This window comes from Cheilinus undulatus, linkage group 20 (assembly GCF_018320785.1).
Source record: "Cheilinus undulatus linkage group 20, ASM1832078v1, whole genome shotgun sequence".
In the NCBI taxonomy this organism is placed as follows: domain Eukaryota; kingdom Metazoa; phylum Chordata; class Actinopteri; order Labriformes; family Labridae; genus Cheilinus; species Cheilinus undulatus.
The window spans coordinates 27,891,474-27,908,660 of record NC_054884.1 but is presented as its reverse complement, the minus strand read 5'-3'; the positions used below and the strand labels follow the sequence as shown (position 1 = coordinate 27,908,660).

Here is a 17,187-nt window from a genome sequence, read left to right as displayed (position 1 = left end):
GAAATTACCCAACATTGGGTGCCAAGGACTTTTATTGTCCCCATGGTGTCAAAACAGGTATAGACAACAGGGGTCAGCTGATATGCCTTTTCAGGGCCAGTACTGATACCGATTATTCATGGTTCATGAGACTGATAATCAACATTTGGAACTGATACTCATTTATGATATGTACAAAATTTTTAAAAAAGTAAAAAGGAAGCTAAATTATTTAGCACTTGCTTTATCCACTCAAGAAATGTTGCAGAGCAGCACAATAACAGCAGGAAAACAGGAAGTGATGCTATTCCTCACTGTGTCAGTGGCACCCAGGTTTTGGTGTTGGTTGGCTAGTACTTGTTTGACGTCTAGCCAATCAGCTAGTGTTGTGGGTAAGACAGGTGAGTCGGTAGAGAGTGAAAACAGGACCAGAGGAGAAGAAACACCACGCAGCTGAGCCAAAGTAGTGTACTTTTTGATAAATTTTAATGTTAGCAGCTTTTTGCAAAACAAAACCCCAATTCAGATTATCATCCAAATGCCAAATTTGGCATATAAGGCAAGCTGATAACCATTTGACCCCTCGTTGATGCATTTTCTTTATTCTGTCTTATTGTATCAAAGTGTTAAATTTGTATATTGTAAGTAAACTACTGTATACACACAATTAACCTCATGTGTCTGTTAAGATTCTAAAGACACATCCCAATGACTTTAAGGATAAAATTCTAGGGATATATGATATTTTGCTCGTATCTAATAAAATGGAATTTCCAGCCTCATTTAAGTTGATACTAATATCAGAACGTTTAGTTGATACTAATATCAGAACCAATGTATAGTAAAGATTAATGATGCACAATATTATCAGCATATCAGTATCGATAGATTTTGGAATTTCTGCTGATATTCACAACCGGTCTATCTGCTGAGACTATCGGATGTATGTCTGATTGAGTTTGTGAACTTTTAGGCAAGATCATCTGACCTACAGCTGACAGAGGCTGATATTTACAGCCACTATAGTCCTATTTTTGACACAATAAGCTGATATTTACAGCCAACATAGGCCAATATTTATAGCCAACATAGGCCAATACTTACAGCCAATGTAGGCAGATAGTTACAGCAATTATAGGATGATATTAACATCCAACATAGGCCAATATTTATAGCCAACATAAAACAATATGAAAGACCAATATATGCCAACATTTACAGCCAACATAGGCTGATATGTACACTCAACAAAGTCCAATAATTACAGCCAACATAGGCTGATATTTACACTCAACATAGTCCAATATTTACAGCCAACATAGGCTGGTATTTACACTCAACATAGTCCAACATTTACAGCCAACATAGGTTGATATGTACACTCAACAAAGTCCAATAATTACAGCCAACATAGGCTGATATTTACACTCAACATAGTCCAATATTTACAGCCAACATAGGCTGATATGTACACTCAACATAGTCCAATATTTACAGCCAACATAAGCTGGTATTTACACTCAACATAGTCCAATATTTACAGCCAACATAGGCTGATATGTACACTCAACAAAGTCCAATATTTACAGCCAACATATGCTGATATTTACACTCAGTCCAATATTTACAGCCAACATAGTCTGATAGTTACTCTCAACATTGTCCAATATTTACATCCAACATAGGATGATATTTACACTCAACATAGTCCAATATGCACAGCCAACATAGACTAATGTTTACGGCCAACGTAGGCCGATTCTTACAGCCATCATAGGCCATTATTGACAGCCAAACTAGACTCATATTTACATCAAACATAGGCCAATATTCACAGCCAACATAAGCCAGTGTTTACAATCAAAATAAGCTGATACTTACAGCCAACATAGGCTGATATTTACAGCCAACATAAGCCAATTCTTACAGCCAACATAGACCGATATTTACTACCAACATAAGCCAATTCTTACAGCCAGCATAGGCTGATATTTACAGCCAACATAGGCCAATATTCACAGCCAACATAAGCCAATATTTTCAATCAAAATAAGCTGATACTTACAGCCAACATAGGCTGATATTCACAGCCAACACAAGCTAATATTTTCATCAAAAATAAGCTGATGCAGCTAACATAGATCGATATTTATAGCTAACGTAAGCCAATATATGCACAGCCAACAAAGGAAAATATTAACCATCAAAAATGGCTGATATTTAAAAAGAATATAGGATTATAAATAAAGGTAAAAAAAAAAAAAATCTCCTGTTTCTGACAATTACCTTTTTAGACTAATTGATCTGCCATTAGGACATTGAGCTGGTAATATTTTGCATGCCTAGTCCACTCTGCATTTATTTGCACATGATTTGGCCTGCAATTTTTGGTATTAAAATCAAGAGTTACCCAATCAGCATACACAAGGATTTTTGCCAATACCAGATATGTCATTTACAAATTTTTTATGCCAATATCAATACAGATATAAATGTAGTTCAAACCTAGAACTTCAGTCCTTTGGACACACTTTAAAGTTTTGAAAACAAACATGTACAGAGAAAAAGACTTCAGCTGACAAAGATTAGTTGGTCCTGCCTTAAGCTCCACAAATTATTCACAGCAGATACATGGGTTGTAAATTTGAGCAGAAACTTTAAATCTGCCAATACTGATAAGTAACTTTTTAAGTTTATAACTGTTGATATTGATGCTGTGCTGATATCGTGCATCCCTACAAAATTGCTGCCTTGATATTCATGTTTTTTAGTTTTTTATTGTTTTCCACCCTGGCACAGCTCTTACATGTAGTCAAGTTTTTTCAGGAACAGCGGATGTTTTTTGAACCATGACTGTGGCAAAACTTCCTTTATATCATCACCAAGGAGGACTGGTGAAAGTTTAGGGAACCACTGAGCACAAATAGCTCAGTAGAGATTTTACGATTGTGGTCTTAATCTTTGAAACTCTGGCTTGGCAGGTCAGCATCGACGCCATCTACAGAGTGTCCTTTTGGGGTTTGTGTTTCTGCTGGTCTCCATAATAAGAGAGCTTGGATAATCAGAAAGTCATGCTGACAGTGTGTGGTAGGCAGTCTGCTGTAGGCTTCCCACAGGTTATGTAACTTGAGCCTAATGACCTTAAGGGATGTGGCTGGCTGTCTTTCGAGTGGCAGAGCATTAGAGAACATATTTGGGATATTTTGTTTGCAATTTAAAGGGACAGGAGCATGAACCAGTCTTTACAAATCCTGCTGAAAATGGCAGCTGAAGTATTTGTGGCACTACATGTGACCTTTGTGCTAACAGAGGAAATAAAGCCATGTAAACAAACTTCCAGGTTGCATTGTTTCCGCTGTGCAGAGGGGTTTGCAGAGATTGTTTTGGGCTCAGCTGGAACACATGCTGCAGATAAATTCCAGCAAAATGACAGCACTTTTCTACTTGCAATTTTAAAACACTGTCAAACGCAGGGGAGTGTTTCATGCAAAACAGTTTCCATTGTGTGGCCCTAAAGTGCTGTGCACAGTCATCTAGGTAGTTTGTTGTGAAGGCTCTTTGCACAATGTGTGTGTGCTGCGGGTTATCGAGATGAAGTGCGGTCTAATAGCTTATGCACAAGTCATGCAGCTGAAGTGGCGAGGAGCATGAGGCTATAGAGATGTCACCCTGCTCCCCACCAGTTTCACAGTGAATACTCAGGAAGCGACACCTTGATACTGCAGCCACAACTGTGACTGTGTCTGTGGCCAGGCCAAAAGTGAAACTGAGAACTGTTTAGAGACACAGTGTCCTGCGAGTGGTTCTCATAGCTGAGGAGGGCCTGCCTGCTGTTTTCCATTTGGAACATTTCAGCCTATCGCTCGCAGCCTGATGACATCAGCGAGCCCGGTCCAGGTTTACAGATCACTTCAAAGGATGAGACAGCTCTGCCTGCTCAAGTTGTTCAAGCACAAGTGTGTGTGTTGAGAATAAGAGATACTTTGAGGTAAAAAAGAGCAGTCTTGGTTTAGAGTTTATTAGATTCTGAAGAGACTCTGGCAGGAACAAAGACAAGGAATGAGAGTTTTTTTCTCCTGCTGCGTTATGCAACCACTTGAGCTCTCTCTCTCTCTTTCGCTCTCTCTACCAGCAGTTTTCTAATAGGACCCCACCCCCTCACTCAGGACAGCCTGCTCTTTTGAAGCAGCATAATTTCCTGTAATGTACTTAATTTAGAATCCCCAAGTAAATCATCAGTGTCTCTTCAGCTGTGTTTGTTTCTCTATTTTTCGCGTGTTTTGTGCTCTGCAGATTGCAAATTGCTGTTGGTTTTAATCACTAGGCCTGAGAATATTCCTGATGGAAATTAATTCTCCAGTTCCTGGATTAGACTTCATAGCTCTTTCAATGGAGACTTATGTTATGAAGTGAATACTTATTAGAAAAAAACACAACTTGCCTATCAGCTCTGAGCTTTTCATCAGTAGTATGCACAGGCTGCATATTAGCACTGATGTCTTATTAATCTCAGCTCTTTACAATCATTTTCCCTCTTCAATCTGCATTTCTCTCATTCAAAGCGCTTGTGAGCCCAAAATCTGCGTCAAAAGCTCTTAAGGAATTTGTTTACTCAGTGATTTGAGTTTGCCTCCTCAGGCAACATAATAAAAGACATACATGGACTTTTTGCACATGAACAAGAAGTAATAACTCCTAAAACATACTCATGCTGAAGGCTCGTCTTCTAATGCCTTTGGATGCCTCATTAGAGGTTGATAAGGTGGAAAGGCTTCAAAAAGATCAAGAGGAGAGGCTAATATTTGTGCATTTATCTCTGATCTGTGAGTGACTGCGAATCAAAAGACGATGAGCCCTAAATCGACAGATTTGTGCGTCCATTAAGACAGCTTTAAACCAGGGTGCCAATTTATCTCAGGCACCCATATACCTCAACGCACTGGTTGCGGGATCAATTCCTGATCCTGGTGCTGTTTGGTGCATGTTTTACACAACTCTACTTACCTGTCTCTCTTCAGCTATCCTGCCACAGTAAAGGTAAAAAGAGGCAAAAACTTAAGAAGGCAGGGGGCTAAAGTGCAATATTTTGCTGTACGAAATATTGTTGAAAAGTTGGGTTTGGTTTATTTAATTCCTGGAAAACTGCTCATCATGAGATCTAAGAATAAAGGGCCTTCTGTTTGTGGTCAAATCAGAGCCTGATTGAGGATTCTTAAGATTGATACTGACACTGATTTCAGAGGGGGAAAACTCGGATTAGTTTCGCTCTGAGAAACAGAGACTTGTTTTGCAGGAATCCTTATAGACCTTTTCTGTTGGAATGGTGCTTGAATTGGCAATCCATGTGATGTTACAAATGTGCCAAGGACTTATGAATACTGAGACGCTTTTTGACTTCAAACTACAAGTTTTTATATCTACAGTATTACTTTACTGACTGATAGTATTGAAAAGTATTACTGATTAAAAAACTACATCTACTGCCAAGGTCGCCTATGGTGGGGGAAAAGGTGAAGGTCTCTAGGGACTAGCTGTATTGAGGGGCACATGGAGATTAGCAAAAGGCCATCCTAAATTTAAGCAATAATAACTGGTTTTGATTTTGAACCTAAACAATCAACATACCAAAGCAAGAGTAAAAAGTATGTGCATTTCATTTGTTGATGCCTTATTGAAGTGAAAAAAAAAAACCCTTCTTGTTTGTTATGATGTTAAAGTATGGACAGGCCCAATGAACCTAACTGACAGACCAGTAATGTTAGACCATGTGTAGCCAAGCTAGGACCTGAAACAAACTTTGTATTAGCTGCTCCAAAAGCTCAACCATGCATAGGAGGTTAACATTAGCAATGAGGCTGTTGTCCAAGAAGCGGTGGCCCGGGTTCAAAACAAGGCAGTGGCTCCTTTGTTGTATGTTATTCCCTACTTTCTCACTAGTTCCTTACTCTATCCAGTATCTTTAGTACAATAAGATATTAAAGCCCTAAAATAAACATTTTCAAAAGATGGAGACAAACTCCTGCACACGGTCTAAATTCAGTTGCAAACACATTTTTGCACTTTTGATGTAGCACCTGATTGCTTGCAAGTTTTGGTCATTGAAGACAAGAGATTACCCAATATTAAGTGTCTGGTCCTTGCATTTTTCTTGCCAGCTTTATTTGATTTTTACTAGTATCGTGACAAAGTTCAAACTTTTGGTGTCAAGACTAGAGGTCAATCAATGTTTGTTTTTCTGGGTTGATACTGATTATCAGTAGGTAATAAGGCTGATAACTGATGTTTGGTACCAATATGCACAGATTTAGCAGATCAACCACTAAAAAGTAAGAGGCATATGTAGAGATGCAGCAAACAGCAGTGTTCAAAAAATGAGGCAGTTTTATTACAAATGATATTTTTGGGGATTTTGCTTTATTTTGATAGGACTGCTGAAGAGAGACAAGAAATATGGGGAGAGAGAGTGGGGGGAAGTAATGTACTAAACAGCACTGAGGTTTGGAATTGTTCCCATAACCAGTGCACAAAGGGTTTTAGCCTTTATAAATGTTTACCTCCTCTACCAGCTGAGCTAAAACCGACACCCAAATTAAGCAAATCCTGGGGCGCAGATGGCCTAGCGGTTAGGGTGCGCCCCATATTCGCACGTGGCCTGGGTTGAGGTCCAGCCTGCGGCTCCTTTCCCCCATGTCTCTCTCCCACTCTTTCATTTCATTTCCAACTCTGTCCACTTTCCCCCTCTCTGAACAAAGGCATAACTAGCCCTAGTATCTTTTTAGAAAATTCTGTGCTAGCTCTAGCACTAGCTAGCTGGAAACAGCACAGGGCAAGCTGCAGGAAAACAGGAAATGATGAGCTGTGTCACCATGGCTTTAGTTTTCAGATAGTGTTGTGGGCAGGACACCAGGTGAGACTGTGGAGAATGAAAATGGAGCTGGAGGGGAGGACACACATGAGTAGAGCCAGAGTAGCATAATAGTTAATCTATTCATTTTGTCAGTGATCAGTAAAATAAAAGCAGAGACAGAGAGTCGTCCAAATGCAGAATATCAGCCCCAATAGATGGCCAGATCAATAATCAGTCAGTCCCGAGTCAGCCTTTTCAGGAAGTTGTTGCATAAACAAATAACTCCATGACGGAACATTTAAATGTTGGTGCTATTCTGCAGAAATATACACTGATACAAATATCAGTGTTTGTCCCAGTATATTAGCCAAACAACCATCAGGCTCCAGTTTATCAGATCAACAATTTAACTTGAATATAAATGTAGACAAATTTTGATGTCTGGCATACTTCCGAAGCTTTAACTGGATAAAGTTTGTCCTTTCAGCTAGATACCTGACCCACTCAGAATGTGAACAATAATATGTCAGACTTCAGCTCTAGTTCTGGGCTTATAACCAGGTCAGTTCAATAAGATTGTTTGCTGTTGCAGCCTCAGTAACAGTGAGATGTATTGAGTTTTGTTTCAAGTTCACTTATTACCTCTGAGAATCATTCTTACATCCTACAAGTGCAGCCTCATTGCACAGCAGCATTGCACTGTTTTAACATCCATAATCACAGCTGTGTGAGCCGCCGACTGCTTCTAATGCCAGAGCCTGCTCACAAATATTGACCTGGCAGGTTGGAAAATAGAGTAATCATTGACGTGGCGGTAAAGTGCTTCCCATCACCGTAACAACTAATTGATACAGCAGCCAGGAAGGATGACTAAATCCCTGCTGTATTGTTCTGCCCTATGGGATTCATTTCCAGATACTTGTGGCTGTTGATGGATGAAAAAAAGAAGCTGCCCCTTGAATCAACTCCGGGTCAGGGCTGATAAAGATGTGGAGGTTGCAAATATTGTTGAGGTCAGGATGCTGATGTGCGTCATAGAAACCAGGAACTAATTATGGGCATCCCCAGAGTGCCCTTCAGAGCTCCAGTCAATCGACAAGGCCTTAGTGTGTAAACTGATGATGAGGTGGGTTATTTATGGTCACACCCTGCGAGTGTTATTTTCCGTTAAGAACTTCCTCTCGAGCAGAGAAGGAGGCAGTGGGTTGTTTGATGCGCCTCTAGAGGCTGTATGATCTCATATTTAAAGGGACGCCTTATGAAACCCGCATTACGTCCATGTGAGTTCAACCTAGGCTGCGATTGGCTCATTTTTGACGGGCTGTGTTTATGAAACATTGACACTAACTGTTCCTCTGTGAAGTTGGCGCCTCTTCGTTCTCAACGATCAATGGGAAAATCCTCTTAAACCTTGAGCTCATATTTTACTTCTTCTGAACTTCCCCGTAAGCCTTTAAATGAGTGTTTGTTCTGAGACTTGCAACATTTACACTGGATCATGGCAGTAACAATGAGAGCATGTTTTATTATGGAGGTAATTTGATTACATGCTGGTTAATCCTTTCAGACTGGAGTGCAAGCTTTAAGAATTGGATTAAGCCCTTAAACTATGATTACTAAGATCACTTACCCATTCAGATGTAATGGATAAAGGAGGTGGATCTCGAATGTTGCATCTCTCAGAGGATGAGATGCATTTATTATTCATATCTAGTCTCTCGTTTTTCATTCCAGCTTATGCTACAAGTTCATATTTTGTTTTTATTACGTTTTATCTTTCTGCTTTGACCGACAATATGTCTGCAATGATCTCAAAAATCCTCACAAGATAAAAAGAATCTCTGAAAAACAAACAGGCTTTCATACACTCACAGCCTGTGCCCGTTTCTGTGTTTTTAAACAGTTTGTCTCTGTTTGTGTTCCCACCCAGCTCCGGGTCGACCCCATCCCAATATGCAGTTTCTGTCTTGGAACGAAAGAGTCAAATCGGGACAAGCGGCCAGAAGAGCTGCTGTCCTGTGCAGACTGTGGGAGCAGTGGTAAGTCGCCTTGTGTAACGCTTCAGATTTTGGATGTTTCCACAAACCACAACATGCTGTAGTCTGGACAGCACTGATAGCGTGGTTATTTGGGTTTCAACAGACTCAGAAGCAGCAGAATGGATGTATATGAGACATAGAGACAGATAGTTACTATAAAACATGGTCACAGTTTAGGAGAATATCATAACATAGATAATTTGATATGTTATGTAGCAGCAGAATCACTTATACAAACACCAAAACATCTGAATGCATGGACATAGCACTCATGCCAAAACTCTTTAAATTGTTAAACAAAATTCTTCTCTAAATCCTTTAGAGATAAAGATCTTTACATTTACTTAAGATTAAACGTGTTGAATAGATAAAACACTGAATAAAAACACCCAGTGTGTCCAGGAAATCATACTCTAGATCTATTTTGTTCTTTTTGAAAACAATATTTTATTTTACTTTTGAAATAAACATTAAAAAAAAGCATCATAAATGGACATTCAGAGGTCATGTCAGTGGGATACATGCGCCAGCTTTGATGCAACTCAAGATATCTGTCTTTATCTGGTGGTGTCACGATGAAGGGTCTTAGAGGCAGTCTATATATCAGTCTATATATTTTTCTCTAAGTTCAGGTTGTTGAATTCTCAGAGGTCTTCTTTGCATTATTTCCTAGTGACAGCTTTCTTTGCTGCTGCCTATAAAACTTAAACCAAGTATCGGTCCTTACATTGGACATTATTCATGGCCAGAGTTTATATTCTAAGTCTTATTGATAAATAAATCCTCACATACATACACACACAATACTTCATGAATTATACACTGTCTTTTGTTTGGACAAAGTCCTACAATCAAATTCTCCTTTATTGAGCATATACACAAATGCACATCGTTTAAAGCATAAGGGCTGGACCAAAATTCATATCTCTATATTTTTTCGCTGAGTGGTAATACAGTCTGAGTAGTGTACTGCAGGGTATGCACAGGTATTTGGACTATATCAACTTAAATTTCTATCTCTATATTAAAGGCCCACTCAGACTACACAATTTTTTTGGTCATTCACAATGGCGCCACGTCAGACTATGGCACTAAGATCTTGCCCTGTCTTGGCCGACAACCTGGCCACATAACAAGTGTGATCCAGACCATTCATCGTATGCTAATGTCACCACTGTCTCTGCGATAGAAGTGCTTTGTGTGATTGTTTTCTTTTACTCATAAAAGAAGAAAACAAGAAATAATTATGGATTATGGATAACAATTATGGATATATCCAGAGGAGGACAGTATGGACTGGCTCTGCTTCAGATAGAAATTCAGGTATGCATGTAATAATGTAAATACAATTAAATGTAGACACAAGTTCCCTGGAGGGAGAAAAAGTAGAGACTCTTGTAAATGATGATGCAGAGATAAGGAGCAAATGCTTTTCTGTTGGTAGGTGTCAGGATTCACGTGAACGGTGTCAAACTAGGCGACAAAGCAACAAAAATTCTGCCATGTTCATCTTGTTGAATTGTGGTCGCAGGGCATCTTGTCACACTACAATTTGTTGTTTATTATGTCGCATAGTGAGAGTGTTTATTGTTCCTGATGTGCAAAATCAGGCAGGAGGTTTGACGATGAGCTGCGACGGTGCAGTCAGGCCAAAATCTGGCTGACTTTATGTCGTCTGAACCGGCCTGAAATCTTCTCTCCTAAGAAGGCAAAGACAACAGGAAAATAATCTTACTCTACTAGTGCATTGCTTCATGATGCATTACCCTCAACACAGCTAGGAATTATGAAATAGTTAACTCAAAATGCATACTCATGTAGTTGTCAGAGCCTGTAGATAGTGATCAGAGATGATGGTAAGATTGGCTCTTCCTTGGCAGTTAGTTTCATAATAATCTCCACACCCTGAAGCTGATAAGTTAAAGACAACATTGCAAAAATGAAAAGCCCATTTTTAGGGGAACTAGATGTGCAAGAAAGTCTCAAATGTCTGTTTATAACACAGGGCAGTTATCGCTGCTTGATTAAAAATGTGGGGGATAAAGAAAGAGTATACCCACTTCTCTAAGGACCAATACACCACAGGATTGTCCTAAGTCAAATCCCCATTGGATAAAATAACTTTTATTAACAGACAGCTGCACAATGTCAATATGCACATTAAATATGACAAAAATTTGGGGGGACAATAATATTGAAAAAATAATCCTTACAAAAAAATGGAATGGTATTTCTCAATTTAGCCTAAAAATTTCAGATATATTTTGTAATGAAGCATATTACTGTTGGTGGTTATTCCTGTGAACAGTCCTTTTCTTGAGCATACATCTGGTATCTGTTTTTTTAATCAATCGCCAGATGAAGACAGAAAAAAACATACAATTTCACTTTAATGCAATGTAAGTTACATCAGTATAAACAGTTTTGTTTTACCCTATATTTTGCTGAAAAAATATGTTGATATAGCTTAAAACCTCAATTTATTATTAAGCCCTCCAATGCATATTTTAATGTTTTTGGGTACCTGTCCAGTCAAGAGGTATACATGTAAACATGAAATAATATTAAAACTAGAAAAGCACCCAGAGAGCACAGACCTCAACCATTAGCCCTATCTCCCAATAGTACAGAATCCTTTAAAAAATTCCTGGATCCAGACAGTGATCCGGATCAGTCCCAAAATCTAATCAGTTCTTCCTTATGCCATTTCTGATATTTTCTGAAAATTTCATGAAAATCCATCCATTACTTTTTGAGTTACGTTGCTAACAAACTAAAAAACAAACCCACCCGATCAAATAACCTCCTTGGTGAAGGGTAATAAAATGATACCCTTTCAGCAGAACAAAAAAGCTAACAAAGTATTTAAAAAAGGTAAAAATAGGTTTCTCATGGCCTAGCAGTGAGATTATGCCCATATACAGTTACTGCAGTCTCTAAACAGACGGCCTAGTTTCAAAACTGACATGTGGCTCCTTTCCCACACATCATTTCCCTACTCTCGCCTGATCTTCTACTCCAACCACTTTCCTATCAAGAACAAAAAATCCCTAAAAATGTGTTTGTTAAAAGGTAATTATGATGTAGTATTATATAAAACAATGAGAAAAGGACATTTGCATATCAAACATTATGATTTAGCATGTAAAAACCACCTATTTGTGTTCTACAACAAACAGTAAATAACATAAAACTACTTTGGTGGAAAAATCTGTATTGTTGACAAATTTCCATCATTTTCCTCTCGTCAGTTTCCTCTCCTGTCGCCCAGCCCTGTTAGCAGCGGATCTCACCATCGGTTAAACAGATGTCACATTCTTGCTCCACATTTTTCGCTTCCCTTGAAGGGATTTAATGGAAGAACAATGTTCAAATGGAGTGGCTAGAGGGATCCAAATTGCTTGCAACCCTCAGCGGGCTGAAGAAGGGCAGATGCTCCATAAGTGGCGGTTAGAATCTGAATTCACTCGAGTCATTTTCTCTCGTTTTATATTCTTCTTATAGAGCACGTCAGCCTCAGAGGATCAAAGATCAACCCTTTTCCCGCTGCAGATTGGTGGCATTTCCTTTACCGTTCTTTTGTTCCAGACAAAACTGCTAACCCCCCATAAAATTACCTCTGCCAAGGAGTCATTTATGTTTGAACAATTATTTTAAATGCCGTAAGGAATTGTTCTCCTGGTGACATTTTTATAGCTCAAATTTGACTAAGTAGCGTCGAGGTGGTTTTCATTAACTGCTCCTAGTGTACACAAATTGTGCTCTCACTGTAAAACAGCTGTTTTACAACCATGAGAGGGAGCCGGGTGAGGGAAAAGGCAAGCTTTTACATGACTTTCATGGATCGGCCTCCATTAGAATGAGTGCTGCTACTGTTTCTGCCTCATTAAGATCAAATTATCTGTAATTAGCGGCTCAGATGTTTGATCATACTGTTTTTAGACACAACTTGTGGCGAGGGGGGAAAAAGTGTTGCGGACACAGAGGGTTGCCATTGTGTTTGGTGATGTAATATGCTAATATTTAACCTCACTGAGTGAAGCACTGAAAAGACACGTCCCTGGCTTTCTGACACTGTCAGCCCTGGTTTAAATGTGCTGTGCTAATGTGCATTCTTGATTGCTTCTTCAGGGCATCCATCATGTCTGAAGTTCTCCCCTGAATTAACCTCAAATGTGAAGAGATTACGATGGCAGTGTATTGAATGCAAAACCTGCAGCTCCTGTCGAATACAGGGGAAAAACGCCGTAAGTATAATGTAGCAAACAGACTATTTTCAGTGTTTTTGGCTTGGAGGTAGATCTCATTTTGTGCATCCCTGAGGATTTGTTGGTTTTCCCTCACATTTGTAAAGCCTCTCTTGTGCACGATTGGGCTCATTTTTTCCAAAAGATTTTAAATGACGGGGGGAGGGGGGGGGGGGGGGGGTGTTACATGTATGCTGCAGGGACATCCCTCACACATGCCTGCTGTTTCCTTTCAGGATGAGATGCTATTCTGCGATTCATGTGATCGAGGCTTTCACATGGAATGCTGTGACCCGCCGCTTTCAAGAATGCCAAAAGGTGAGGTGTTTACACTGTCTGGCTTCTCTGTTTCCCTCTCTGCTGTCATTTCAAAGCCTTTTCTTCACACACAGCCGTTTGGGGCTGTCACTCAGCACACAGAGAGGCAGCGGTGGCTTATTAGGAGCTTTGCATGCATATCAAATTATTCCAGCATCCCTGGGGAGATGTGCTATCTCTGGATTACAGTACTGACCCTACAGCAAGGCTTGTAATGATGGTGCACGTACTGTAGTAGGACATTTGGCAGGCAATTCATACAAGTCACATAGCTTTGCTCAACAAGCCGACATGAAGTCTATTTCACTGGACGGAGAATTGACCCAATGTTTTTCTTATGGATTTTCGCTTTGTGCTGAGTAATTGATTGTCATTGTGAGCCGGTGGGATGCGCGCCAGCTCTCGGTATTAAAGGAAATGTTTCAAATGAATGTACTGTATGTCCTCTGAATTGATGAACCCACCTAAACGGTCCCCTCTCTGTGTTTGGACACCCTCCAGGAACCTGGATCTGCCAAGTGTGCAGGCCAAAGGAGAATGGGAAGAAACTGCTGCACAAGAAAGCCGATCAGATCAAACGTCGATATGCAAAGCCAATCGGAAGGCCCAGAAATAAGCTCAAACAAAGAATGTAAGTGTGTCATAAACTAATATTGGTTGATTCAATTTTTTATCAATTAAAGTATTCACGACACTCGGTATTAATCACTTGTGCTCAAACTTGGTGTCAATTAAAAAAGGCCATGTTGTGCAGCTCAACTGTAAGGTGCAAAACATTCTCCCAGCTTTATCTTCAACTAAACTTTAACCCTAACAACACTTAGTTCAGTATTATGATAGCAGGTATGCAAGAGCTAAGAAACAAGCTGAACAATGAGGGAAAGAAGCATGCAGCAGTGAAATCTTATCGTCTAATCAGAATTAATGAGTGTATTAACTTAAGAGTAGTGGCTATTGAAGACAAAATGTGCTTGGTGAAATGAGGAATAAATGCTGAAGATTTTGTATAGATTTGGCAGTGAGAACATGACCTGAGATCTGCCAAGAGGGAGTACAGTATTTGTAAACTAACCCATTATTTCAAAATGTATAATGCTAGAGATTGTATTTTCAGTAGGGCTGTCAGCATTAATGCTTTATTTGCAGTTATTTAAGGTCCAGAATTAATTGCATGCTTTTTTGTCCCTTACAACACATTCTGGTTAAGCCACTTCAGTGTCTCCTTGCAGCCACAGTGATGTAAAATAAGTCAAATTCTGCTCCTTAATGTCTCATTTTAGTTTTTAAAACTTACAGGCAGCTCAGTGGACAAGTCAAAAGTCGTCTGCGCCTTCTGTTTTCAAAAATGTACCTTTTTTACTGTCCCTTATGTCCTTTACAATCCATGCTAAGTTCCATTTTCCAAGGTTAGGTTTATGTTTTAATCTTAGTCCTACCTGAAGTTCCTTATTTTTCTTTCAAAATAAAGCAGGTCTATATCCAAAAAGGAAGTCAGTTCCCTTTAAATGAAGTACAAAATCCAAAGTTAAAAACTGAGGTTAATGGCTGTTTAAAAATGTAATTCACAGCCCTAGATTTTAGATTTATAAAATTAATGCAGGAATTTGTAAGCAGATATTTAGTGTTAATTTGTGACTTTCAAGGTAGTGTAGGAGTTATTTCTTTACTTACACATGTCAAATGTAGTGTAGTAGAGATTTAAACCACAAAACAGGAAAAGGAGACGTGTGGGAAGTGCAATTAATCTAAATTTCAGCATTTTTGCAAAATGAGCACTGCAATAGAAGCATCACAAAAGTCTGTCTTTATTGTCGTAGTAAAGAAAGAATCATATAAACTCAAACAGCATGTGCACATATGATAGTATCGTTCCCCACAGAATGATGCTCTACTTGGGCAGTAGGGGTGGTAGATTGGGGCATCCCATCCCTCCAAACTTTTTTTTAGTTTTTATTTTTTGTGGTTTTGCTTTTTTTTGACAGAATTTATCTGCAGTACGCTGCATAAAGATGCTCAAATTTTTGTAAATGAGGTAGTATATGGAAACTATCCTCCTAGGAAGCAGGAGTACAAGATAATTATAGCAACAAGCAGCTGCAGACAAATGTTTGACTTATAGTGTAAGACGCTTAATATTAGATATGAGATGTTACCACTTAAACAGTGCATGCACTGGAAGGATGTAGGAGTGGACGCCTGTCTCTCATGCATGGATGGTAATTATATACAGATTTGGAAAAAAAATGTCCAGCAAATATACTTGTATGGCAGGGTGGTCCACCCAGGTATCTTTATTGTGTGGGAAACTTTGCTGTTGGATCAAATTACCATGCTCTCACAACATTTTGATGCAGTCAGATAAATCTTAAGGTAGCTAAAAGCTGCCTACAGATAAATCAGCACCAGTATAGGGATGGAAAAAAATGTTTCTGTATAATTATGGATTCAGATGGTCATGTTCTTAGCACAGGTATTGTGTAAAACAAATAGAGCAGCATTAAGGGTGTAGAAACTGTATGTTGTAGCCATTTTATGTTATTTTTCACAATTTATATGGTTATGATATTGACCAGTGTTGCTGCACATTACATGCTCTTCTCATGCAATGCAGACCTAGTAGATGTAACATGTATTTGCACTGGCAGTAAGGCCTTGTAAACCTTTGTTTTTGTTGTCCCAACAGGTCTGTAACCAGTGGTGACGGCTCCATGGTAGCACTTGGAGGAAGGGGGTCACCTGGTAGGGGTCAAAAGATTACCGTCTGTTCTACACCTTCATCTGGTCATGCTGCATCTGTGAAGGACGCCAGAGACAGATTGGCTGTTGCAGACCCCTGTTGTGCGGTCGACGCCACCCAATTCACCACCTCCACCCCCACCACCACTCCCCCCCTCACGCCCACCTCCACCCCAGCTACACTCACCGTTAACAAGAAAACCAAAGGGCTTATCGATGGGCTTTCCAAATTCTTTACCCCCTCCCCCGTGGGCCGTCGCTCGCGAGCTGTAGCCGTAGAGTTGTCCGCCAATCAGTTAAGCTCTCGAGACCAGGGTCCACCCAAAGTGTCCCAGCCTTCAGAGCCGATTGCCTTCGCTGCTGACCCCACTCAAAAGATAGCCCCCTCGTCCTCTGCACTCCCTCCCGCACCCTCGTTGCCAGGCCTTAGCCCCCCATCGCAGGTGTCCAGCAGCTCCACCTCTGCTAACTCCCCTCAGAGCTCCTCCAGCCAGTCTAGTGTTCCCTCCCTGAGTAGTCTCTGCAATAGCAGCCAGCTTAAGGGACTATTTGATGGACTCTCTCACATTTTTACTACTCAGGGACAGTCGCGGAAAAAGAGGCTACATTGCTACGCGCCACCTAAGCGCATACATCATAAGCAAGACTCCCCTCATGCGTCCAAATCTGGGCCCCAGCGTCTTGGAAAGAATGAATTTCATAGAAGTAGGTTACACTCCTCGTCTGCTGGGCCGGGCCGACCCAGAGGACACCCATTTAAGATGGTCAGTCATTTCAAACGTAACCCCTTCCTTAAAAAGCACAGGACGCTAGGCAGACTGAGGTATAAAGTGAGCCCTCAGAAAGGAGCCCCCTCACCAGGAAAGGGAGGCTTGACAGACGGAAGAATTAAGCCTGAGAATAATCATGGTAAGCAAGGCTTGAAACTCCAGCCAAGACCTGCGTCTCCACACCTTTAAGCTTCTTCTTTATTTTTTTAAAGCTTGACACTGGCAGCTACTTTTTTTTAATTTTGTCAGAC

The 17,187-nt window shown here is 40.0% G+C and overlaps 1 protein-coding gene across 5 annotated transcripts in view; it reads left to right on the top strand.

Annotated features, from left to right (window-relative positions):
• kat6b (K(lysine) acetyltransferase 6B) overlaps nt 1-17,187 on the top strand; it is a 36,787-nt gene that overhangs the window by 3,428 nt on the left and 16,172 nt on the right. For 4 of the 5 annotated variants that reach the window (XM_041815790.1, XM_041815791.1, XM_041815793.1 and 1 more), the window contains exons 3-7: nt 8,757-8,865; nt 12,997-13,112; nt 13,349-13,430; nt 13,932-14,061; nt 16,114-17,075. In XM_041815790.1, coding sequence (XP_041671724.1) covers nt 8,757-8,865; nt 12,997-13,112; nt 13,349-13,430; nt 13,932-14,061; nt 16,114-17,075 — 1,399 coding nt within the window. The remainder of the gene's footprint in view (nt 1-8,756; nt 8,866-12,996; nt 13,113-13,348; nt 13,431-13,931; nt 14,062-16,113; nt 17,076-17,187) is intronic. The other variant, XM_041815794.1, reaches the window with a different exon arrangement.